This window comes from Phacochoerus africanus, chromosome 5 (genome assembly GCF_016906955.1).
Source record: "Phacochoerus africanus isolate WHEZ1 chromosome 5, ROS_Pafr_v1, whole genome shotgun sequence".
Classification (NCBI taxonomy): domain Eukaryota; kingdom Metazoa; phylum Chordata; class Mammalia; order Artiodactyla; family Suidae; genus Phacochoerus; species Phacochoerus africanus.
The window spans coordinates 27,855,918-27,883,230 of NC_062548.1; the positions used below are offsets into that span (position 1 = coordinate 27,855,918).

At 48.7% G+C, this 27,313-nt stretch overlaps 1 protein-coding gene across 1 annotated transcript in view; it reads right to left on the reverse strand.

Annotated features, from left to right (window-relative positions):
* Positions 1-27,058, reverse strand: part of EEF2K (eukaryotic elongation factor 2 kinase) — a 91,995-nt gene extending 64,937 nt beyond the window's left edge. The window contains exons 1-2 of the mRNA XM_047780331.1: positions 26,692-27,058; positions 1,740-2,052 (exon numbers count right to left, since the gene is read on the reverse strand). Of these exons, the coding sequence (XP_047636287.1) occupies positions 1,740-1,976 (237 nt within the window). The 5' untranslated portion in view covers positions 1,977-2,052; positions 26,692-27,058. The remainder of the gene's footprint in view (positions 1-1,739; positions 2,053-26,691) is intronic.
* Between the last annotated feature and the right edge of the window lie 255 nt (positions 27,059-27,313).

Here is a 27,313-nt window from a genome sequence, read left to right on the forward strand (position 1 = left end):
TCGAACCCGCAACCTCATGGTTCCTAGTCAGATTCGTTAACCACTGCGCCACGACGGGAACTCCTTAATGTCCTTTTTTTTTTTTCCCTTGAGCTAGCTAGCTGGTTTCTGTTTCACAAGCCCTGACCCCTCCAGCCCCCTCTGGCACCTCAACCTCCTCACACACGGTGCAGAAGACTGCAGAGATCAGTGTCTCTGAGAACCTTCCTGACTTAACGTGAACTGATGGGAGTGACAGGCAGCTCTCCCGTCTTCCCACGCTGCCCTCCTCCGGGCTGAGTGTGTGTTTCAGAAGCTGCCTTAGGACAGGAAAGCAGGGACAGCCGCAACCTGACACTTCAGGGGCCTCCCAGCCTCAGGGGGGGACTCACAGGCCTATTTCTGGAGCTGCCCGTCCCAAGGAGACTTAAGCGAGAACTCTGGCCTGAAAGGAAAAAATACCCAACTGTCCAAGAACTAGAATTATTAATTTTCTAAAAACAGATTCATTCTGCAGCTAGAGAAGAAAGCCTTCAATTTCAAAGTGGTAACAGGCATTTTGCTCATGGTACAAATTGATACTATAAGGATTAAATTAGATAAAGATAACAGTATTGCATTTAAAATTTTTTCAGGAGTTCCTGTTGCGGTGCAGCGGAAACACATCCAACTAAGAACCATGGGGTTGTGGGTTTGATCCCTGGCCTCCCTCAGTGGGTTAAGGATCTGGCATTGCTGTGAACTGTGGTGTAGGTCGCAGACGAGGCTCGGATCTGGCGTTGCTGTGCCTGTGGTGTAGGCTGGTGTTGTGCCACAGCTCCGATTAGACCCCTAGCCTGGGAACCTCCATGTGCCGCGCGGGTGCGGCCCTAAAAAAGACAGAAAATAAATAAATAAAATTTTTTTCATCACAACATGGCAAATCAACTATAAAAAAATTTCTTTAAATAAAAAATAAAGTTTTTTTCATCACTACTTACTATACAAAAGTCTAGGAGGTCCCTGATGGCCCAGTGGTTCAAGACTGGGCATTGTCACTGCTGTGGCTCAGGTTCCATCCCTGGCCCAGGACCTTCCGCATGTGGCAAGTGCGGCAAAAAAAAAAAAAAAAAAAAACCCAAACCAATAATGTTTGCCTTTCTCCCTCTCCTCTATACCAGCTGTGCCATGGAATGAACACAAATCACGAACAAAATAAGTACCCTTGTCCTTAACCCAGAAAAAGGAGTCCTATCCCTAAGCTTTTTTGACACAACTAACATGAAAAACTTCATTTTACATCCTGTCCCTGAACCCACATACACACGTGCAGGGATGAAATAAAAACACTTAACACCAGGTATGTCATGAGAGCCTCCTCATCAATCAATTTGGTCACCACGTGTCAGTGTGTGAACATGTGTACATGTCCCCAAAATAAGATCTTTGATCATTTTTCCCTCCCTTCCTCCCTCCCGCTCCAATATTTTCTAGACTCTCCTGTTCGCGTCTTAAAAATTGACCAAGGTTTCTACAAGCCAGTCGTGGGTCCCCAGAAGCTATTTAACAAAACACCACTCCAAAGCGGTGACACGTGTACGAAACCAACAAAATCCTCCCTTAACCAGCCTACCCTCAGATCCAGAATTTACAGCTCTGATCAGAGTTTGGAAACACAGGAAAGATCTCCACCAGCGACGCCAGCACCCACCCTTTATGCCAAGGGAAGGGGGTAAGGGCGGCGGAGGCGGGGAGGGGGGCGGCGCAGGTGGTCCACTCACCTTGAAGTGGAAGGAGCTGGCCGGGGACCCGCTGGAGCCGTAGCGCTCACTTTTTGTTAGGTTGCTGTAGTAGTTATGAACCTTGGAACTGACATTCTGGTGTGTCCCGGGGTCGTCGGTGATGGGGCAGATGAAGTAACCCTCTTCCTCGTCACTGTCGGCGTCTGAATCCCCAGCCCGGGAGGTCGGGTCGCCACCCACGCCTTCCAGGCGGAAGATGAGGTCTTCGTCTGCCATGTTCCCGGGGCGCCCGTCTTACCCAAGGGCTGGGTGGCACAGCCAGAGTTACTGCGCAAATGCAGCAAGGAGGGTTCTGCAAGAGAAGCAAGAGGATGGGTGCTAGGGCACCCTCAGGGTGAAAACTACACTACCTTTGGGGGAGACACCTGGCAGGCAGCATCTAGGAACATTTTATTTTTTAACTGTTGTATATTTTTTGGCCACACCCATGGCATGCAGAATTTCCTGGGCCAGGAATCGAACCTGTGCCACAGCAGTAACCTGAGCCTCTTCCGTGACAACTCGGGATCCTTAACCTGCTGAGCCACTCGGGAACTCTTGGGAACACTTTAAATGTGCAAACTGCTCCATTCAGTAATTCCATTTTAAGAACTCAGCGCTTGGGCAGAAGATCTAAACAGACAGTTCTCCAAAGAAGATATACAGATGGCCAAAAAACACGTGACAAGATGTTCAACATCACTCATTATTAGAGATATGCAAATCAAAACCACAATGAGGTACCACCTTATACCAGCCAGAATGGCCATCATCCAAAAGTCTACAAACAATAAGTGCTGGAGAGGGTGTGGAGAAAAAGGAACCCTCGTACACTGTTGGTGGGATTGTACATTGGTGCAACCACTGTGGAAAGCAGTATGGAGATTCCTCAGAAAACTAAAGACAGAACTGCCATTTGATCCAGCAATCCCACTCCTGGGCATCTATCCAGAGAAAACCACGACTCACAAAGACACATGTACTCCGATGTTCATTGCAGCACTATTTACAATAGCTAAGACATGGAAACAACCTAAATGTCCATCGACAGAGGAGTGGATCAAGAAGATGTGGTACATATATACACAATGGAATATTACTCAGCCATTAAAAAGAACGAAATACCGGCATTTTTAGCAGCATGGATGGACCTAGAAATTACCATGCTAAGTGAAGTCAGCCATACATTGAGACACCAACATCCAATGCTTTCACTGACATGTGGAATCTGAAAAAAGGACAGACGGAACTTCTTTGCAGAACAGATACTGACTCACAGACATTGAAAAACTTAGGGTCTCCGGAGGAGAGAGTTTAGGGGGTGGGGGGATGTGCTTGGGCTGTGGGATGGAAATCCTGTGAAATTGGATTGTGATGATCATTTTACAACTACAGATGTGATAAGTTCATTGGAGTAATAAAAAAATAATAAATAAAATATACATAAACGACAAAAAAAGGAACTCAGCGCTTGAAGCAGAAAATAAATGCTTCTTAAGCCACAAGGCTGATTTTTTTTAGGACATAAATTAGATCAAATCATTTCTCTGCTTACACCCTCCAGCAGCTTCTACTTCCTCCCCCCCACCCCCAACTGCTCCTCTGGCCTTGGCAGCTCTCCAGCCCCAAGCTTTCTTTCTGTTCTGTGAACACAGGGAGCCAATTCCTATCTCAGGGCCTTTGCGTTTGCTGTTCCCTGTGCCTGTAACCACCCGGCCAATCTCCAACAGTGGGTCTTATCATCTGGATGCCAGCTCAAGTTACCTCTTCCAGAGAAACCTTCTCTGACACAACCCAAAGAACCCCTCTCAAACGCACAACCAGTCACTCCCTAGGGCATTGCCCTGTTTTCTTTTCTTCACAGACATTTTTCCTAACCTGAAATTATCTCATTTACTTTTTTATTGTCTGTAGCCCCAGTGCCTTAAAGAGTGCAGAGTCAGGAGTTCCCGCTGTGGCTCAGCAGTAATGAACCCGACTAGTATCCACGAGATTGCAGGTTCAATATCTGGCCTCACTCAGTGGGTTAAGGATCCAGCATTGCCATGAGCTGCAGTGTAGGTGGTAGACGTGGCTCAGATCCAGCACTGCTGTGCCTGTGGCATAGGCTGTCAGCTGCAGCTCCAATTTGACCCCTAGCCTGGGAGTCTCCATTTAAAAAAAAAAAGTGCAGAGTGGGCACAGGACACACATCCCCAGAATGGATAAGTGGCCCAAAGAGCCCTGCAGAACAATCAGTACTGGTGAAAAGAGAGACGTGCCCACACTGTCCATCAATGGAGGCTTGTTATATAAACCACAGTTCCTCTACACCATGAAATACTATGTGACTCTTACAAAGAAAAGGAAAACTCTAGCTATACAAAGACATGCAAAGATAGTTGGGAAGAGGGCAGCAAAATTGTAGGATATAAAAATCAATAGTATTCCTATACCCTAGCAATGAAAAGTCCAAAAATGAAATTAAGAAAACAATTTCATCTATGATAACATCAAAAAAGAATTTAAAAACTTGGTTAATGAAAGAAGTGCATGACCCGTACAGTGAAAAACGAAATATATCAGAAGAAATTAAAGAAGACCTAAATAAGTGAAAAGAGATCCTGTGTTTACAGATCAGAATATTTAACATACAGGGAGTTCCTGTCTTGGCGCAGTGGTTAACGAATCCGACTAGGAACCATGAGGTTTCGGGTTCGGTCCCTGCCCTTGCTCAGTAGGTTGACGATCCGGCGTTGCCGTGAGCTGTGGTGTAGGTTGCAGACGCGGCTCGGATCCCGTGTTGCTGTGGCTCTGGTGTAGGCCAGTGGCTACGGCTCCGATTTGACCCCTAGCCTGGGAACTTCCATATGCCGCGGGAGCGGCCCAAGAAACAGCAAAAAGACAAAAAAAAAAAAAAAAATCCCAGTGGCTTCAATGAAGAAATTAACACACTGGTCCTAAAGGTCACATGGAAATAGAAGGGTCCCAGAAGAGCCAAAAGAATCCTGCAAAAGTTGCAAGAATCACACTTCCTGAGTTCAAAACTGACTACAAAGCTACAGTAACCATGACAGTTGCTAATGGCACAAGGATACAGAGATCAATGGAATAATACTGAGAGTCCAGAAATGAAGCCTCACATTTACAGCCAATTGAGTTCTGACGGGGTGCCAACACAATTCAATGGGGAAAGAAAATTTTTTTCAGCAAACAGTGCCAGGGCAAGTGAATATACCCATGCAAAAGAATGAAGTTGAACCCCTTCCTTACAGTGGAATATTACCCAGCCATAAAAAAGAATGAAGTAATACCAGTATCTTGTCATAACCTATGATGGAGAAGAATCTGAAAAAGAATATATATATACGTGTATATATATATAATTGAATCACTTTGCTGTACACCAGAAACTAACACGAATTAGTAAACCAACTGTACTTCAGTTTAAAAAAAGACTTTAAAAAGGAGCATGGCTTAAATATAAAAGCTGTTTTCGCTAACAGCTACCACTCTCAGAAGAAAATATAAGAGAAACTTTCTGTGATGCTGAGTTAGGCAAAGCCTTAGGCAGTACACCAAAAATAGAAGCAACAATAGAATAGCAATATTAGACATCATCAAAATTAAAAATTTTGTGCTTCAAAGGACACCACCAAGAAAGTGGAGAGACAGCTCAGAGAATGGGAGAACACTTTTGCAAATCGTTTGTCTGATAAGAGACTCTCTAAAGGACTCATACTACTTAACAATAAAAAGACAACTCAAATAAAAAATGAGCAGAGGATTTTTCAATTTTTTAAAATTATAGTTGATTTACAATGTTCTGTCAATTTCTGCCATACAGCAAAGTGACCCAGTCATACATATGTATGTATACATTCTTGTTCACATATTACCTTCCACCAGGACCTCACTGCTTTTCCATTCTTCTTTTTTTTTTTTTTTGTCTTTTTGCCATTTCTTGGGCCACTCCCGCGGCATATGGGAGGTTCCCAGGCTAGGGGTCTAATTGGAGGTGTAGCTGCCTGCCTACACCACAGCTCACGGCAACGCCGGATCATTAACCCACTGAGCAAGGGCAGGGATTGAAGCCACAACCTCATGGTTCCTAGTCGGATTCGTTAACCACTGCGCCAGGACAGGAACTCCCTCCATTCTAAATGTAAGAGTTTGCATCTACTAGCCCCCAACTCCCCATCCACCCCACTTCCTCCCTCTCCCCCTTGATAAGCACATGAAAAGATGCTCAACATCATTAGCCATTGGGGGAATATAAATCAAAGCCACGCCACTAGGATGGATATAATTTTAAAAATGGAAAGTGACAAGTGTTGGTGAGAATGGGGAAAAACTCATACGCTTTTGGCGGGAACGTACAAATGGAGCCATCACTTTGGAAAACAGCCTCAACACATTAACCTGAGAATTATCATATGATCCCACAACTATACTCCTAGGTATAGACCCAAGAGAAATGAAAACATGTCCAGGACCAAAACTACTCACATATGTTCATAGGAGTCATATTCATAATAGCCAAAAGAGGAAACAACTCAAATACCCATTAACTGATGAATACACAAGCAAAATATGGTGTATCCATCAGAGAAATGCGACTCAGCCATAAAAAGGAATGCAGAGGCTAAGGGCTAGAAGTCACCAGGGACCATATATGGAATGATTCTATTATACATAAACTATCCAGAGAGGATAAATCTATGAGAAAGTACATGAGTGGTTGCCTAGGGTAGACTTGAAGGAAATGGGGACCAATGGCTAAAAGCTTTCTTTTGAATTGATGAAACTGTTCTAAAACGTTGCATGACTCTCTGAATATATTAAAAACCACTGCATTGTCCACTTTATTTATTTATTTTTTTTACATTTTATTTTATTATTATTATTTTTTTGTCTTTTTGCTATTTCATGGACCGCTCCCGCGGCATATGGAGGTTCCCAGGCTAGGGGTTGAATCGGAGCTGTAGCCACCGGCCTACACCAGAGCCACAGCAACGCGGGATCCGAGCTGCGTCTGCAACCTACACCACAGCTCACGGCAACGCCAGATCGTTAACCCACTGAGCAAGGGCAGGGACCGAACTCACAACCTCATGGTTCCTAGTCGGATTCGTTAACCACTGCGCCACGACGGGAACTCCAACTCTTGCTTTTTAAATGTAAGCTTTTCTTGTCTTTCTTTCTTTTTTTTTTTTTAATTCACAAATGGACCAATCCACCTATTTAAAGTGGACAATGCGGGGAGTTCCTGTCGTGGCGCAGTGGTTAACGAATCCGACTGGGAACCATGAGGTTGCGGGTTCGGTCCCTGCCCTTGCTCAGTGGGTTAACGATCTGGTGTTGCTGTTTCTTGTCTTTCTTTCTTTTTTTTTTTTTTAATTCACAAATGGACCAATCCACCTATTTAAAGTGGACAATGCGGGGAGTTCCCATCGTGGCGCAGTGGTTAACGAATCCGACTGGGAACCATGAGGTTGCGGGTTCGGTCCCTGCCCTTGCTCAGTGGGTTGACGATCCGGCGTTGCCGTGAGCTGTGGTGTAGGTTGCAGACCCGGCTTGGATCCGGCGTTGCTGTGGCTCTGGTATAGGCCGGTGGCTACAGCTCCGATTCAACCCCTAGCCTGGGAACCTCCATATGCCACGGGAGCGGCCCAAGAAATAGCAACAACAACAACAACAAAAAAGACAAAAGACAAAAAAATAAAATAAAATAAAATAAAAAATAAAAAGCAAGAGTTCCCTGATGGCTCAGCGAGTTGGGGATCCAGTGTTATCACTGCTGTGACACGGGGTTGATCCCTGGCCAGGAAACTTCCACATACCGTGGGCATGGCCAAAAAATAAATTTAAAAAAATTTTTTGTTTGTTTTTTTAGGGCTGCACCTGTGGCACATGGAGGTTCCCAGCCTAGGAGTCGAAGCAGAGCTGTAGCTGCCCGCCTACACCACAGCCACAGAAACGCCAGATCCACAGCAACGCCAGATCCGAGCCGCATCTGTGACCCACACCACAGCACATGGCAATGCCGGATCCTTAATCCCCTGAGAGGGCTCAGGGATCGAATCTGCGTCCTCATGGATACTAGTCAGATTCATTTCTGCTGGGCCACGATGGGGATTCCCCCCAATTTTTTTTAAATGAATAAAAATATGGAGTTCTCTCTATGGTGAAATGGGACCGGCAGAATCTCTGTAGCACCAGGACCCCAGATTTGGACCCCGGCCTAGAACAGTGGATTAAAGAATCCGGCGTTGCCACAGCTGCAGCATAGGTCGCAACTGTGGCACTGATCTGATCCCTGGCCTGGGAACTCCATATGCTGCCAGGTGGCCAGAAAAGAAAAAAGAGAGAGAGAGAATAAAAATAAAAATAGGAGTTCCCATCGTGGCGCAGCAGAAACGAATCCAACTGGGAACGGTGAGGTTGCAGGTTCAATCCCTGGTCTCGCTCAGTGGGTTAAGGATCCAGCGTTGCTGTGAACTGTGGTATAGGTCGAAGATGGGGCTTGGATCCCGTGTTGCTGTGGCTCTGGTGTAGGGGGGCGGCTACAGCTCTGATTAGACCCCTAGCCTGGGAACCTCCCTCCATATGCCATGGGTGTGGCCCTAAAAAAAAGGATAAAAGACAAATAAATAAATAAATAAAAATAAAAAGCAGGTTGCAGAAGTCCAGGGACATTATGCTGATCCTATTTGTGTTAAAAGAAAAAGTACATTTGCAGATGCATTTAAACTTCCTTGAAGGGCCCAGAAGAGAGCTACCAGTCCTAGGATGGGCAGTGGGAATGGGAGCTGAGGGCGGAGGGAAGTTTTTAACATTTTGCACCCTCCTAAACTGTTTTAACTTTTTATAACGCTGGGTTGCTTCAATATAAAATAATAAATAGACTTTGAAAAACTTCTGGTTTCCAAATGAGACAGATTGGGGGGTGGGGGATGTGCTGGGGGTTTGGGATGGAAATGCTGTATAATTGGGTTGTGATGATCATTGTACAACTATAAATGTAATAAAATTCATCAAGTAATAAAAAAAAAGAAAAAAATAAAATAATAAATCGGTGACAAAAATTTAGATTAGGTCAGTAATTCTAATTATTTTTAGCAGCCCTTACCTTTATTTTTATTTTTTTGGCTTTTTAAGCCAGCACTCATGGCATATGGAGGTTCCCAGGCTAGGGGTCAAATCAGAGCTACAGCTGCCGGACTACACCACAGCCACAGCCACAGCCAGAGCCACAGCAATGCCAGATCTGAGCCATGTCTGTGACCTACCCCACACCTCACAGCAATGCTGGATCCTTAACCCACTGAGCGAGGCCAGGGATTCAACCTGTGTCCTCATGGATGCTAGTCAGATTCGTTTCCACCGAGCCACAAGGGGAACACCCTAGACCTGAGACTTTAGCTTTTAGACAATCATCACAGCAGGAAATATATCCTAACCTGGTACACTCCTATAAAGAGTAAGTTAAAATTTCAAGAAACTGTACTTAGCATTACTTGGTATAAGACACGTTGCTATTTTCTTTCTTTCTTTCTTTCTTTTTTTTTTTTTTTGCCTTTTCTAGGGCCACTCCAATGGCATATGGAGATTCCCAGGCTAGGGGTCCAGTTGGAGCTGTAGCTGCCGGCCTACACCAGAGCCACAGCAACACAGGATCCAAGCTGTGTCTGCGCCCTACACCACAGCTCACGGCAACACCGGATCCTCAACCCACTGAGCGAGGCCAGGGATTGAACCCGCAACCTCATGGTTCCTAGTCGGATTCGTTAACCACTGAGCCATGATGGGAACTCCCACGCTGCTATTTTCGATTCTGCTTGTTTTTCTTTCTTTTTACTCTTTATCCTTCATGCACTACCCACTGAGATTTCTCATCTCAGTCTGAAAATCACTGCTCTGGTTTTGTTTCTGCTGAGTTTGTTTCTGACCCTCCTAGCAAGACAGTCACCGCCTGCATCTGATGTCTGAGCCACCTGATCCTGCTTGTTACCAAAATCTTCCCCGGGCCCTATCCCCACTTCTCCCCGCTCTGGGCAGCTCCCAGCCCCAACGCCTACTCTGCCCTGGTCAGCCCTTGGCCAGAATCCCTGCTGACCAAGAGATGTGGTTGCCTGGAGCTGCCAGCAGGCCAACCAGGTCACTGGCCTCTGGGGACTGGGCTGGTGCCAGGGGAGGGGCCAGGACCTCGGCAGGAGTTACAGACCACCAGGCAGTGTAGCCCAGCAGTTAAGAACCCGGACTCAGGAGCCAGGGGGCCAAGGGTGAAAATTCCAGCTGTGCTGCTAGTGACCTTGACTAAATTAATTCATCTCACCATCGCAGTCGAGTGAGCAAGGGGCCTGAGGTTCCACAACTCGTTCACAGGGGAATTATGACCAGAACCCCAGCCCTTGGCCATGTCCCACCACAGACCTGACATTTTCCTTGGCCTCCGGGAAATAAAAAAAGCTGCAGACAAGCAGCAGCTGTGACCCTGGCTGGCACAGTGCCTTGTACTCGGCAGGCACTTGATCATGTATTCCAGAACTGAGTAAGCAGGCTCTGTCTTATGGCTTTTCAGCTGTCATAAATTTGTACTTAACGCAGCTGTGGCAATGCCTGCTAACTGACCTCCGACAGCTGTTCTCTCTCTCTCTTTTTTTTTTTAGGGTCCCATCCGAAGCATATGGAAGTTCCCAGGCTAGGGGCTGAACTGGAGCCGCAGCTGCCAGCCTATGTCAAAGCCGCAGAAACCCAGATCCGAACAGTATCTGCGACCTACAGCACAACTCATGGCAATGCCGGATCCTTAACCCACTGAGCAAGACCAGGGATCGAACCCTTGGCTTCATGAATACTAGTTGGGCTCACTGCTGCTGAGCCACAACGGGAACTCCTGTTGCCTCTTCTGAATAAGAGAACCACTGCTTTTTAGCTAAGCTTGGAGCCACTCAGAATAAAGTCTACACTTTACAGATTCCTTTGCAATTAGGTGTGACAATGTGACCAAATCCTGGCCAAGTGGATATGAGCAGAAACGCTGTATGTCACTTGAGGAAGGGTTTTGAAAGGGAGGGAGCATACCTGGGCATATACCCAGACAAAAAAATGATTCAAAGGGATATACGCGCCCCTATGTTCACAGCACCACTATTTGCAACAGCCAGGACTTGGAAACAACTTGGTCCATTGACAGATGAATGGATTAAGAAGAGACAGTACATATATACAATGGAACACTACTCGGCTACCAAAAAATGAAATAATGCTGTTTGCAGCAACATGGATGCAACTAGAGATTAGCATATTAAGTGAAGGAAGTCAGCAAGAGAAAGACAAATACCATATGATATCACTTATGTGGAATCTAAAACGTGGCACAAATGCACCTATCTACAAAACAGAAATAAACTCACAAACATAGATAACAGACTTGTGGTTGCCAAGGGGGAGGGGGGAGGAAGTGGGATGCACTGGGAGTTGGGGGTCAGCAGATTCTATTACATTTAGAATGGATAGACAACAAGGTCCTTCTGTACAGCAACAGGGAACTATATCCAATCTCTTGGGATAAACCATAATGGAAAGGAATATATAAAAAAAGAATGTATATATTGTATAACTAAGCCACTTTGCTATACAACAGAAATTGACACAACATTGCAAATCAACTATACTTTGATTTAAAATAATAATAAACTAAAAATTTAAGAATAAATAAAAGGAGACAGTGTACCTTTCTGCTCTCTCTCCTTCCTGCTGGCTGGAATGCAGGTGTGATGGCTGGAGCTCAAGCAGCTAAATTTATCCATGAGGAAGATGCCAGGTGCTGGGGCAGCATAATCTTACATCATGGGGCAGCATAACTGTCCTAGACTCATAATCTTCGGACTTTGCAATCTAAACTTACTGTAATTTTCTTTTTTTCCTTCTACTTGCTAAATCTGTCTAGTCCAATAGCCCCTTTCTTGCCCATATTATAAAAAGTCACATCACATCTCTTAGGACAAGTTGCTGCCTGGGCAGGGTCAGCCTGGGACAACTGTGGTCTCAGTCCAGAGTCCTAACTTGGTAGCTGCTGCCACATCTGCCTACGAAGACCAGCCCCTTCCCTTAGGTAAGGAGCCCTCATTGCTTCATAACTCAGTCCCACGAAGCCTGTTCCAACACCAGCCACATCATCCAGCCTCCTAGGATTCCCCACCTAATCTGGGCTTTGCTCAGCCCACAAAGGAGTCTGCTCCTGTGAGCAGAGAGCCTGAGGCCAGGATCAGAACTTCAGTTCCCAAGACATCAGGATTCTCTAGTGAGTTTTCCTCTGCCCTCACTCAGGCATCCACATCTTCCCCTTCCAGTTCCTGACATATCCTGGGAAAATATTTCTTTGGAGAGGCAGCTCAGGGGAGTTCTGAGTCAGGCAGATCCCAGTTCAAGCCCCAGCTCTACCACTTACGAGCAGTGTGACTTACTTCTTGGCCTCAGGCTCCTCGCTGTCATCTGGGAAGCAGAGTTATACTCCGTTAACTTGAAAATGTTAGGACAGAGCAAGCACTAAGACTGCAATTATCCTCATCATTTTATTACCATCAATAAAGGGCTGGGTCCTGGGTCCCAGCCAGGCTGGTGACCTGGAAGCCTGGTAAGCAGCCAAGCCAAGCTTCTTCAGGGGTCCTCAGGGAACAGGCTATCTTAGGCTCTGGTCACTGAACCCACTGCTCTCACTGGGTCTTGCTATAAAGGGTTTCTCTGGCAGAAGCCCCTGGGGGAGGAAATGATGTTTGCAAATGCTTAGGTCAAGACCTGCAGGCCAAGTCACAGGGACCCCTGGTCCTCCTTGGGGCGCCCCTTACCCCCAGAAGCTGCCTTCCTGCTGTAGAAATGAGCTGGAATCTCCCAGCCTCCACGCCTCAGAGCTAGCACCCCAGAGTCAGTTTAGGTTGCGCTCAGCCGCTGGTGCACAAATACCAATGTACCAAGATCTGCCCAATGTACCCAAATCTCCCACCCTTCCACTGCAAGCACAGTAGGCAGGATGACTTACGGGCCATAAGTCATGGGCTAAATATAGGATATTATCTGCTTCCGTTTGGAAACCGGCCTCTCCCTCACTCTCAGGTCATGTGGCTGGGGTTAGGGTTGGGGTTCTCCCCAGGCAATAGGGGCAAGGGAGGGCATGTCACGTGACCCTGTTGCATCAGTCACAGCATTTGGCCACCTGGCCGTGGTAACTGGCTCATAGATGGGCACATGACTCGAGTGGAACCACTGTTGCCCAATCCCAGGTAAGCCTGGGGCTTTCACTTGAACAACGGGAAGAGAGGATCAATTCTTTCCTGCAGGATGTGACTCTGAAGCAGGGGCTGAGCCCACCAGAGAACAAAGCTGGTGGTTGGTCAAGAGCAGAACCAGAGATGACGAGAAAAACGAACGGTGATGACATCATTTCAGACCCCGAATCCAAACATGCCTAAAGCCAAACTACCTGCCTAGACTTCTGAATTTTATGACACAATAAACCCTTGCCTTTTGAGGGGATCGGGGGGCTGTCTTGGTTAACTTACACATAGGTTTGTTTGGCACCTGCAATATGAAACATCCAAAATCCAGCCAGGGCAGTTCCTATCATGGCACAGAGGAAGCAAATCTGACTAGGAACCATGAGGGTGTGGGTTCAATCCCTGGTCTTGCTCAGTGGGTTAAGGATCTGGCATTGCCATAAGCTGTGGTGAGGTCACAGACGCAGCTCAGATTTGATGTTGCTGTGGCTGTGGCTGTGGCGGGCAGCTGTAGCTCTGATTGGACCCCTAGCCTGGAAATCTCCATATGCCTCGGGTGCAGCCCTAAAAAGCAAAAAACCAACAAACACACACAAACAAACAAAAAATCCCAAATCCAGCTAGGACTTAGGGCCACTGTTTATTATTTCTATATAATTAAAAAAGCACTTTTATTGAAGTCCAGGATTGAAAAATGACACCACTTTCTTTCTTTTTTTTTTTTTGTTGTTGTTGTTGTTGCTATTTCTTGGGCCGCTCCCACAGCATATAGAGGTTCCCAGGCTAGGGGTCTAATTGGAGCTGCAGCCACCGGCCTACACCAGAGCCACAGCAACACAGGATCCGAGCCGTGTCTGCAACCTACACCACAGCTCACGGCAACGCCGGATCGTTAACCCACTGAGCAAGGGCAGGGACCGAACCCGCAACCTCGTGGTTCCCAGTCGGATTCGTTAACCACTGCGCCACGACGGGAACTCCTGACACCACTTTCTTATAAGGGCCACTGTGTACGACCATACAGGTTGGGTACTGCTCAACTCTAGTGAAAACCTTTGCAATAGTACGTGGACAGCCCAGCTTCCCACCTCCAGGGGCCACCACTCCAATTATCTAGATATTACTCGTGGTAGATATCACCATATCTCTAAGTAATAAGCTTGCTCTGCCTTTCTTTTTTTTTCTTTTTTTTTCTTTTTTTTTTTTTTTTTTTGCTGCGCCCTTGGCATTTGTAAATTCCCAGGCCAGGGATGGAACTCGAGCCACAGCAATGACCTGAGCCACTGCAGTGACAGTCTGATCCTTAACATGCTGCACCACCACAAGAGAATTCCTCTCTTTTATTTATTTTTTATTTATTTTTTGTCTTTTCAGGGCCGCACTCTCGGCATATGGAGGTTCCCAGGCTAGGAGTTGAATCGGAGCTACACCTGCTGGCCTACACCACAACCACAGCAACGCTGGATCCGAGCCGCGTCTGCAACCTACACCACAGCTCACAGCAACTCTGGGTCCTTAACTCCCTGAGCGAGGCCAGGGATCAACCCCATGTGCTCGTGGATCCTAGTTGGGTTCATTAATCGCTGAGCTCCGATGCGAACTCCCCTCTCTGCTGTTTCTTAATTTATCTACTTTGGTTCTTATCTGTTGATTTCCTGGTGTGATAAATGAGACTGTAGCATCACTTCCCCTCAGCACGTCCCTTCCCCACTTCTCCACGCCAGATGGTAGGTCTTCTGGTTTCTTTACTTATTTTTTATTTATTTATTTATTTATTTGCTATTACTTGGGCAGCTCCAACGGCATATGGAGGTTCCCAGGCTAGGGGTCAAATCGGAGCTGTATCCTTTGGCCTACACCAGAGCCACAGCAACACGGGATCCAAGCCGCGTCTGCAACCTACACCACAGCCCACGGCAGCGCCGGATCGTCAACCCACTGAGCAAGGGCAGGGACCGAACCCGCAACCTCATGGTTCCTAGTCGGATTCGTTAACCACTGCGCCACGACGGGAACTCCTGGTTTCTTTAGATACCATGCCAAGAACTCTCTTTCATCATTTTTATTATTATTATGGAAGTACAGCTGATTTACACTATTGTGTTAGTTTCAGGTGTAGAGCAAAGCAATTCAGTTACATGTACATATATACATACACATGCATATGTATATTCTTTTTCAGATTCTTTTCCATTATAGGTTTATTACAAGATATTGAACATAGCTCCCTGTGCTATACAGTAGGTCCTTGTTATTTATCTATTTTATATATAGTAGTGTGTACCTGTTAAACCTATATTCCTTTTTTTTTTTTTTTTGGTCTTTTCTAGGGCCACACCCACGGCATAGGGAGGTTCCCAGGCTAGGGGTGTAATCAGAGCTGTAGCCGCTGGTCTACGCCACAAGCCACAGCAACCCGGGATCTGGGCCATGTCTGTGACCTACACTACAGCTCATGGCAACGCTGGATCCTTCACCCACGGAGCGAGGCCAGGGATCGAACCCTCAACCTCATGGTTCCTCGTCGGATTCATTAACCACTGAGCCATGACGGGAACTCCTAAACCTATATTCCTAACTTATCCCTCCCCATCCGTTGCCCTCTGTAACCCTAAGTTCTATGTCCGTCTGTTTCTATTATGTAAATAAGTTCATTTGTATCATTTTTTCCCACATATAGGTGATTTCATATAATATTTATCTTTGTCTAACTTACTTCACTTAATACAATAATCTCTAGGTTCACCCACATAGTCTCCCTCTTATTCCACCAACCAGAAGGAGCTACAGATTTGGCATAAATGCATCTCACCTGAGAGAGAAGAGCTGTGGCTTTTGTGCTGCAAATGAGTGATAAGAAAGCAGAAAAGACCTTTGTTCCTATTGATTGCAAAAATGTGCAATTCTTACTGAACTAGGATTGACAAATAACACACGTGGACAGCTTCCTGTTTCCCAGGCACCACGCTAAGCCCTCAGTGTGGACTCTCTCATCTGGCAATGATAGGAGCTGCTGGGCAGAGAAGTGACTGCCCACCTCCGAAGGGGCTACCCTGGGGGGCGAAACTGAGCAAAGCCAGGCTTCCCTGGGCTGCACCTGGCTTGTTCCAAGGATCTCTTGAGCTCTAGCTTGAAGTCTTCAGTTTTCTTCCAACAAGAAATGAAAACCTGTCCTTTTTTTTTTAGGGCCGGAGCTGCAGCACGTGGAAATTCCCAGCTAGGGGTGGAATTGGAGCTGCAGCTGCTGGCCTACAGCACAGCCATAGCAACGCCAGGTCTGAGCCATGTCTGTGACCTACACCACAGCTCAACACCAGATGCTTAACCCACTGAACGAGGCCAGGGATGGAACCCGCATCCTCGTGGATACTAGTCAGATTCCTTTCCACTGTGCCACAACAGGAACCCTCAAAGAGATGTCTGCACACCCGTTATTCTCAATAGCCAAGGTATGAAATAACCTAAGTGTCTGGCAGATGAAATGATAAAGAAAATGTGGTGTATGTATACAATGGAATATTATTCAATATTTGTTTTGGCGGGGGGCCTGCACCCGCGGCATATGGAGGTCCTCAGGCTAGGCGTCGAATCGGAGCTGTAGCCACCAGCCTACACCACAGCCACAGCAACACAGGATCCTTAACCCACTGAGTGAGGCCAGGGATCGAACCTGCAACCTCATGGTTCCTAGTTGGATTTGTTAACCACTGAGCCACGACGGGAATGCCTCAATCTTTAAAAAGAAGGAACTCTTATCATCTGCAATAACATGGATGAACCTGGGAGACATTATGTTAAGTGAAATAAGCCAGACACAGAAAAATACTATATGATCTCACATGTGGGATTTAAAAATCCAAACTTTTGAAGGAAACCGAGTTCCCACTGTGGCAAAACAAGATCAGCAGTGTCTTGGGAGGGCTGGGGTGCAAGTTCGATACGCAGCCCAGCACAGTGGGTTAAGGTTCCAGTGTTGCTGCAGCTGCGGCTTAGGGGGAAACTGAAGCTCAGATCTGATCCCTGGCTGGGGACCTCACATGCCGTGGGATGGCCAAAAAAGAAAACAAACCAATGAAGAAATAAAAATAAAAAAGGCAAACTCACAGAAGGGGAGAGTAGAAGGGTGGTTGCCAGGGGTTGGGGGTGCAGGGGGGGAAATGGGGCGATAATTGTCAGAGGGTACCAAATTTCAGTTAAGTCAGATGACCAGGTCCTGGAGATCGAATTGATACATTTCACAAAGGATACGCACAGCAATTCCTCACACTGTCTACCTTAAATAGACGCAATTTTTACTTAATGATAATAAAGCAGGTGAAAAAGCACATGGGCAGATGTGCACCATCACTCATCACCAGAGAGACGCAAATCAAAACCACAATGAGATACCACCTCCTAACTGTCAGGATGGCTATCGTCAAAAAGTCTACTACGGAGTTCCCGTCGTGGCGCAGTGGTTAACGAATCTGACTAGGAAACATGAGGTTGCGGGTTCGGTCCCTAGCCTTGCTCAGTGGGTTAAGGATCCGGTGTTGTTGTGAGCTGTGGTGTAGGTTGCAGACGAGGCTCGGATCCTGTGTTGCTGTGGCTCTGGTGTAGGCCGGTGGCTACAGCTCCGATTCGACCCCTAGCCTGGGAAACTCCATATGCCGCGGGAGCGGCCCAAGAAATGGCAAAAAGACAAAAAAAAAAAAAACTCTACAAACAACAAATGTTGGCAAGGATGGGGAGAAAAGGGAACCCCTGTACACTATTGGTGGGAATGGAAATTGGCGCTGCCACTATGGAAAACAATAGGGAGGTTCCTTAAAAAGCTAAAAATAGAAGTATCATACAATCTGGTAATTCCACTCCTGGGTATTTGAAAACATTAATTCAAAAAGACACATGTGGAGTTCCCATCGTGGCACAGTGGAAACGAATCTGACTAGGAACCATGAGGTTTCGGGTTCGATCCCTGGCCTCACTCAGTGGGTTAATGATCCGGCGTTGCCGTGAGCTGTGGTGTAGGTCGCAGACGCGACTCGGATCCCGCGTGGCTGTGGCTGTGGTGTAGACCGGCAGCTACAGCTCTGATTCGACCCCTAGCCTGGGAACCTCCATATGCAGAGGGTGCAGCCCTAAAAAGACGTGCACCTCATGTTCAAAGCTCACAGCAGCACTATTTATAATACCCGAGATTATATGTCCATCAACAGATGATTAAACAAGATGTGGTAATGTAATATCTCTATATAATATGTAATATCTACACATAATACTCTAATATATATGTATACATATATACTACATACATACACACACATATATAATAGAATATTACTCAGCCATAAAAAATAATGAAATTCTGCCATTTGAAGCAATGTGAATGGACCTAGAGAATGTTACGCTTATTGAAATAGAGCAGAGACAGACAAATATTATGCTTAGTGAAACAGACAAATACTATATGATATTACTTATTCGGGAATCTAAAAATATATAGAATGAGTTCCCACCATGGCAAAGTGGGTTAAGTGGCCTGGGTCACTGCAGAGGATCAGATTCAATGCCTGGCCCTGTGCAGTGGGTTAAAGGATCAGGTGTAGGTCACAGCTATGGCTTGGATTCAATCCCTGGCCTGGGAATGTCCATATGCCATGGGTACAGCCATAGAGTTAAAAACGAAAACTATATATATATATATATTTGAATATATACAGCAAAACAGAAATAGACTCACAGATATATAGAAAACAAACTAGTAGTTACCAGTATGGAGAGGAAAGGGCAAGTTAAGAGCTACAAACTACTATGCATAAAATAGACAAGCACCAGGATATATTTATAGCACAGGGAATTACAGCCATTACCTTACAAAAACTTTTTTTTTTGGCCATGCCCATGGCATGTGGAAGTGCCTGGAACAGGGATCGAATGTGCACCACAGCAGCAACCCAAGCCACTGCAGTGACAACGCCAGATCCTTAACCTGCTGCACCACAAGGGAACTCTGTAATAACTTTTAATAGCGTATAATCTCTAAAAATACTGAAGTCCCTATCTGTACACCTGACACTGATATAATATTGTAAATCAACTGTACTTCAAATTTTTAAAACAGCTAGTGAAAAAACAAGAAAGAAAGACCAAAGCCCAAAATAGCGGCAGAGAACCTGCGCTCTGCAGCTACAGGGCCAGGTTTGAACCCTGACTCCCCCATGAGGAGCCAAGACCCTGTTCTAAACAACGGACTCCACGGGACAGGCTGGGACCTCCTTGAGTCTGTACCCTCTCGGCGCCTTGCACTGGACAGGGCTCAACAAGTGCTAATCAAATACCTTTCCAGGCTGTTTCTTTTATTTACTGGGAGTGGGAGTGGGGACAATTGTGCCACATCATCAGATGTTACTAAGTCAAGCATCGATCTCAGAGTCCAGGTCAGTGTCTTATAACATCTGTACCCCTAGCATGTGGTAGGTGCTCATGAATACACATTTTTTTTTGGTCTTTTTTGTCTTTTTTAGGGCCACACTGGAGGCATATGGAGGTTCCCAGGCTAGGGGTCGAATTGGAGCTGTAGCCACGGGCCTACACCACAGCCACAGCAATGCCAGATCCGAGCCACATCTGCGACCTACACCACAGCTCACAGCAACGCTGGATCCTTCACCCACTGAGCGAGGCCAGGGATCGAACCCGCATCCTCATGGTTCCTAGTCAGATTCACTTCCGCTGCGCCACGACGAGAACTCCGAATACACATTTATTAAAATTATTTCAAGAGATAACACAGTTCATGTCAGAATGTCAGAATAAAAGGACCGATTTACAGATGTCCCCACCAAAGAACCAGTCACCTGGTCACCACTAGTCACCACACATGACCAAGCTCTCACTTCCCTGCCCTCTATCTGGAATGCCTCTCCCACCTGCTGCCAAATGCCTTGGTTCCCTTCCAAATCCAGCTCAAATGTTTACCCCCCTCCAGAAAGACTTCCCTGGGTGGTTTTCTGTCTGTAAAACAGGAGACAGCCAACAGCACCTGCCCAGGAGCTGTTCTGAGGAGCCAGTGAGACCAGGCATGCGGTTCCTGGGAGAACTGGCCCTCAAAGGGACCAGCTGCTATGATGCCCTGGCCACGCCCCACTTCCCAACTTGTAAATTCCTTCCCTCCTCCCAGGCCCTCCATGAGCATTTCCATTGTACTCAGAGACCCCACTGACTATGTCATGGGCAGAATAAGGACCCCCAAAAGATGTCCAGATTCTAATTTCCAATACCTGTGAATATCAAGTTCCCTTATGTGGCAGAAGTGACTCTGCAAATGTGATGAATTTAAGGATCTTGAGAAGGGAGATTATCCTGGATTATCCAGTGAGCCCAGTGTAATCACAAGTGCCCTTTTAAAAAGAAGGCAGGAGAGGAGCTCCCGTCATGGCTCAGTGGTTAACGAATCTGACTAAGAACCATGAGGTTGTGGGTTCGATCCCTGGCCCTGCTCAGTGGGTTAAGGATCCAGCGTTGCCATGAGCGGTTGTGTAGGTTGCAGACGCAGCTCGGATCCCGCGTGGCTGTGACTGTGGTGTAGGCCGGCGGCTACAGGTCTGATTTGACCCCTAGCCTGGGAACCTCCATATGCCACAGGAGCAGCCCTAGAAAAGGCAAAAGACAAATAAATAAATAAAAATAAATAAAAAGAAGGCAGGAGGGTCAGAGTCAAAGGAAGAGATGAGACAATGGAAGCAGGGTCATGGAGAAAGATCTGACGATGCTATGCAGCTGATCTTGAAGATGTAGGAAGGGGCCACAAGCCCAGGGTGTGGCCCTAAAAAGCAAATAAATAAGAATAAAAAAAATAAAAACACCTCAGCTCCATGCACACCAGAAAGAGGAGAAGAAATGAGCTTACTCACTGATGAGAACAGCAACCCACAGCTGCACCCAGGGAAACCAGTCAACATTCCCTCTGCCAGGGCTCAATAAAAATATCATTGCATATCACCACAGTGCTTCGTTTATATAAAACCATTCAAGTGCAAAGGCTACCTCACAGCTTTAAAAATCAGGAAAACGCATGTTAGAAGACAAAGCACCATGTTGTCATTGGGGCTTCGACGAACAAAGTGCACAAGAGGGCTTGAATTGTCATGTTTAATCATTTGCTGGGCGCCCGCCTCATGGACCCAGGACGCTCTGTACTCCTGGTGGGTCAGACCAGAGAGACACCACGTCTCACTCCCCAGGGGAACTCTGTGTTTACACAGCCACTCCATGTGGAGAGGCCAGACCATGTGAGCATCTGGAATAAAAGGGGTGGTGTCTTGGTTCTCTCCAGCTCCCGGCCCAGAGCATAATGCCTGGCACACACTAGGTTCCCTCAAAACGCAGGCTGCATCGATGAATGAGCAACAGGAGCAAAGCTGGCAATTGCTGCAAATATAACAGACACTGTGGGTGTGAAGGAATAGAGGGACCATTGGGTTATATTACAAGGCATCTGGGGGTTAGCAAGACGACCACAGCTGAGATCCTGAGTGGGAAAGTCTGGGTCGTGGGGAGCCCCTCTAAAAGTAGCCAAGACCAGAGCTCCCATCGTGGCACAGCAGAAACGAATTCCACGAGGAACCATGAGGTTGCGGGTTTGATCCCTGGCCTTGCTCAGTGGGTTAAGGATCTGGCCTTGCTGGGAGCTGTGGTGTAGGTCGCAGATGCGGCTCGGATCTGGGGTTGCTGTGGCTGTGGCATAGGCCAGCAGCGGTGGCTTCAATTGGACCCCTAGCCTGGGAAACTCCATATGCCACGTGTGCAGCCCTAAAAAGCAGACACAAAAACAAAACAAAACAAAAACAAAAAAACCCAGCGAAGACCAAAATCTGGCCCAACAAAGCTTTGGGGATGAACACAGATCTGGGTCAGGTCTCAGCTCTGCCACTACTAGCTGAGCGATGTCGGGCAAATTACTTAACCTCTCTGAACTCAGCTTCCTCATCTACCAACGGAGAGCAGAGTGAGCAAGGTGGAAAGGAGGTGAGAGAGGTGGTGTGTGGCCAAGAAGTGGCTGTCCACTATGGATCTGCGCTGCCCTGCCCAAATCCTTTCGAGTTTAGGTGGAGCCATGCGACTACATTTGAGCCGACAGAATGGGGACAGAAGTAACACGTGCTGCCACCAGGCCCATCCCATCCCCGAAGCCCATTTTCTAGGCCGTGGTCAACCTCTCCTCCACTGCAGTCCTGCCCTGAGGCACGCAGCCCAGAGCAGATTCCCAGCAACACTTACAAAGAAAGCTCTTGCTCCGTGACTCCTCTCAGCTCCCTGGAGGACAAGGTCCCCCTCCCTTGGCTCGCACATGCCATGTCCTGTTCGGCTCACACCCTACCCTGCTCTCCCTGCCGGTCCGCTGCCCAACTCCGCTTATCGCTCACATCTCTGCTTAGGTGCCACCTCCTCCAGGAAGCCTCCCCAGGACCCCAGGAGGTAGGCACCATTAGCTTCATCCTACAGAGGTTAAGAGTTCTTGGGAGTTCTGATCGTGGCTCAGTGGTAATGAGCCTGACTCGTGTCCATGAGGCCGCAGGTTCGATCCCTGGCCTTGCTCAGTGGGTGAAGGATCTGGTGTTGCCATGAGCGGCGATGTGGGTCGCAGATGCGGCTCAGATCTGGTGTTGCTGTGGCTGTGGTGTAGGCTGGCAGCTGCAGCTCCGATTCGACCCCTATCCTGGGAACATCCATATGCCGCAGGTGCCGCCCTGAAAAAAAGAGTTCTTGCCCCCAAATCACAGGGCCTAGAAGGCAGGGGGAGGTGGGTTTGAAGCCAGGGCAGGTCTAGCCAGGCTTACATCAGCTGAACCACTTCTGAAAGTGTGATCCTGGGACCACTGCCAGAAGCAGCAGCCTCATCTGAGAGCTTGTCACATGCAAATTCTGGGGCCCTGCTCCAGTCCTGCTCAAGTCAAGTCTGGGGTGGGCCCAGCAAGCCCACCAGATGGTACCAACTGCACGGAAGTTGGAGAACCCCTGGCCAAGAGAAACGTTCTGCACTTGCACCACCTGCCTTCTGGCCACTCCCCGCGGGGGCCTTGCCAAGTCTCAGAAGTGTCCCAGCTGGAGGACTGAACACTACCCACCCTCTGAATTGCCAGGCATCTGAAATGCTTCTCGGGATGTTCCACAGCCCTGGGACTTTGGGGACCCAGAGACGGTCACCTTCTGCTTTACCATCAGCCTGTTAGTAACTCACTTTTTAGGGCCACACCCATGGCATATGGAGGTTCCCAGGCTAGGGGTCAAATCAGAGCTGTAGCCACCATCCTACACCCCAGCCGCAGCAACACAGGATCTGAGCCGTGTCTGTGACCCATACCATAGCTCACAGCAATACCGGATCCTTAACCCGCTGAGCAAGGCCAGGGATGGAACCCGCCACCTCATAGATACTATTAACCACTGAGCCACGACAGCGACTCCCCTTCCTTTGTTTGAAGCCTTCTTGCTTGTGCCCATCAGCCTGGGCTGCAAGAGTTTAATCCAGCAACACACTAAGGCCCAAGCTGCTTTTACCTCGTATCCATCGCTATCCCCACTGTCTTCTAGAACATTCTCAGTTCTTGGGCCACAGAACTGATTTCCCCAACACAAAACTTTTTACTTTTTCTTATATTTATTTACTTATTTGCTTTTTAGGGTCCCACCCACAGCATATGGAGGGTCCCAGGCTAGGGGTCGAATTGGAGCTACAGCTGCCAGCCTACACCACAGCCACAGCAACCCCAGATCTGGGGCGTGTCTGCGATGCCACGTCTGCACCACAGCTCACTGCAACACCGGATCCTTAACCCATGGAGCGAGGCCAGGGATCGAACCCGCATCCTCATGGATCCTAGTCGGGTTCGTTAACCACTGAGCCACAACAGGAACTCCCCAAAGTTTTTATTTTTCCATCAGCCCAGCCAGCCACTATTTCTTTGAATATAGGCCTGATCATCAGCTTTTTCTGTATCAGCTTAAAGAATCGGACCAAGGAGTTCCCGTCGTGGCACAGTGGAAACGAAACCAACTAGGAACCATGAGGTCGTGGGTTTGGTCCCTGCCCTTGCTCAGTGGGTTAACATTCCGGCGTTGCCGTGGTGTAGGTTGCAGACGCGGCTCGGATCCCGCGTTGCTGTGGCTCTGGCGTAGGCCAGTGGCTACAGCTCCGATTTGACCCCCAGCCTGGGAACCTCCATATGCCGCAGGACTGGCCCAAGAAATGGCAAAAAGACAAAAAGACAAAAAAAAAAAAAGAATCAGACCAAGAAAGAGTAAATCCTAGAGAATGAGCTTGAACAAATCCAAGTTTCTGCTAGTGCCTTCAGCTATCTTCTACACTGCTCTCAGTGTCTGGCACCTGGGTGCCCATCCTGCCGAAGACTAGACAAGACGTCTTTGGGAGATGTGACCAGTGGGAGAAAAATGGCCTAAAGTCACCCTGCCACCCTGTGGAACAGCCCAGCCTGATCACCCCGAGGGGCAGGCCAGAGCCAACAAGCCCCTCTCACCCCGGACCTTCCAAACAGCTCCAGAGCCCCATTCTCATCAGGAGACAGCCACAGACCAGCGCAGAGAGGAAAGAAGCTCTGCTCCAGTCATGCAGGGGCCCAGGCTCCTTCCAGCTTGGGGCTCCGTCCTTCTCCAGGCCCTAAGTCCTCTAATCTCTGTGGGTCAATGGGAAAAGAGGGACAGGTTTTTAGGGTCTGGGCTTGAGAGGGGCACCTACCATGTCTGCTCACATTCCATCAGCCAAAACTCAGTTCAGGCCCACCCAACTGGAAGAGAGCCTGGGAATCCATCTGGGTGACACCCCAGAAGAAGAGGACACAGGTGTTGGTGACCAAGAGCCATCTCTGTCACATAATACTTTAAAAAATGTTTTATGGAGTTCCCATTGTGGTGCAGCGGAAACCAATCTGACTAGTATTCATGAGGATGCGGGTTTGATCCCTAGTCTCGCTCAGTGGGCTGAGGATCTGGCGCTGCCCTGAGCTGTGGGGTAGGTCAGAGACACAGCTCAGAACCCAGGTTGCTGTGGCTGAGGTGTAGGCTGGCAGCTGTAACTCCAATTCGACCCCTAGCCTGGGAACTTCCATATGCCCCGAGTACGGCTCTAAAAAGCAAAAAAAAAGTTTTAAAATCATTTCAATGACACATCCTTAATCAGCCTTAATCAAAAAAGCACACACACACACAAACAAAACTTCCAAGCATTGAATGTACACAAAGGATCACATGCAAACTGAGACTATTTCAAGTGATCACCAGGCCCTGACTTCCTGCCTCCCCACACCTTGCAAAAGATAAGAACTTGGGACCCCAGCCTACACCCTGTCTTTAGGAAGAACACGAGGAGTTCCCATTGCGGTGCAGCGGAAAAATCTGACTAGGAACCATGAAGTGGTAGGTTCAATCCCCGGCCTCGCTCAGTGGGTTAAGGATCCGGTGTTGCTGTGAACTGTGGTGTAGACTGCAGATGCACCTGGGATCTGGCGTTGCTGTGGCTGTGGCTTTAGGCTGGCGGCTACAGCTCCGATTAGACTCCTAGCCTGGGAACCTCCATATGCCGGCTGGTGTGGCCCTAAAAAGACAAAAAAAAAAAAAAAGCCAAAAAACAAAACCAAACAAACAAAAAAACGCAACAGCAAAGAACTTGAGAGGAAAGGGAGGTGGCAATCCCAATCACGTTACACCTGAATTCCCGTCATCAAGCAATATATTTGTGAGCCAAAAGAATGAATGTGAGGTTGTGGAGCCCACAGAGGGAGAAGACACCTGCACAACTCCACCCCTATACCCTTCCTCCTCCCACTGGCATCTTTTCCAGCTCAGCTCAAGCATCACTTTCTTCAGGAAGTCTTGCCCAATAACCTTCCCCCCAACACACACACACACACAGCGTTTGCTCTCCGCTCTCACCTGCTCGCTCTATATTCCCCCAGTTCCGGGTATCTGCCCTTGGCTCATTCTGAGCCTCAAGTTCCTCCTCCGTAAAATCAGAGGGGGTGGACAATGTCCTGGCTGATGGGCCCCAAGGCAGGCAGCTTCCAGGGTGGAGGTCCCAGAAGTCAGGCTCTCACACCGCGTCCCCACGAGGCAGACGGAGCAGCCCCCCTCCCAGCAGCCGGTCTGTCTCACTAGCCAGACAACCAGGCTGGTTCCCCGCGTTCCCCCAGGCCCGCGCAGCGGATCTAGGCCGGGACTCACCCGGGAGGCTCCCGCCCCCGCGTCGCCGCCCGCATATTAATGCCCAGTCTCTTGGCGCACACGTCCCCGGAGCCTGCCAACACCCGAACTCCCGCAGCCAACAATGCAGCAAGGGCGCGTCTACACTGTCCTCGGGGTTCTGGGAATTAGGGCCTCTCGTTCGGGGGGCCGGGGAAGGGGACGTGGCTCTGGGCCCCGCAGGGTAAGGAAGGCAGGGCTGTCCCCACCCTCTGCGGGCCCCGAGGCGCCCCGGCTGGCGGCCCCCAAGCTGCCTCTCCCACACCATCACGTGCCGAGTAGTTCTCCTACAGTCACTGCCGTGAATCTGCACGACGGCCCCATTTTACAGAAGCAAACACTGAGCCCCGAAGAGCCTAACCCTCACCCTTCCCTTCCGCCTAGGTCCTCACTTTTAAGCCCCAGCCTGTTTGCAGCGCCCGATCCCGGCTCTCAGGGCCAACCGCCACCCCACCTACCTGCTCCGGGCGGACAGGCGTGGCAGCCGCTGCTCACGGCCGCGAGGATCCAGAGGAGCTGGCAGAGGCTCGTGGCCCGGTGCTCCAGGGTGCAGGGCGGGCGGGCCCCCCGAGAGCGCCGGGGAGCGGAGAGCCGGGCGCGCAGGCGGGCGCTCCAAGGAGGCAGCTGCGGCCGCCGGACCGATCCCGGGGCGCAAGCGGCACGCGAGGCCGCTGGAAGGATCCCGGGCGCTGGGGGCGCGTTCCAAGGGCGCGGGCGCAGACCACTGTCTGCGGAGCTGGGGCGGCTGCAGCGCTGGGTGTGCGGGCGGCGGATCCCCACTGGAGCCGAGCTGGGGCTGGGGCTTGGGTAGGAGCAGGCGGGCAGGGGCGGGGCCACGGCCGGGCGGGCGCTTGGTGCGTCGCTCACGTGGCCGCCCTCCCGTGGCCGTCACCGCTTTTGCAGCCGCCGCGTGGACCTGCGGGCGCTGCGTCCCCAGCTCCCCAGCCTGCTGAGTACACGGCTTCAGGACCCATCGGGTGGGGAGGGCCTGGCACTGACCCGCCAAGGAACAGCCAACTCCTCCCTTGCGCACCGCACCTTACCATCCTCCATCGGCCCGCTGCCTCGTTCTGTATTCAA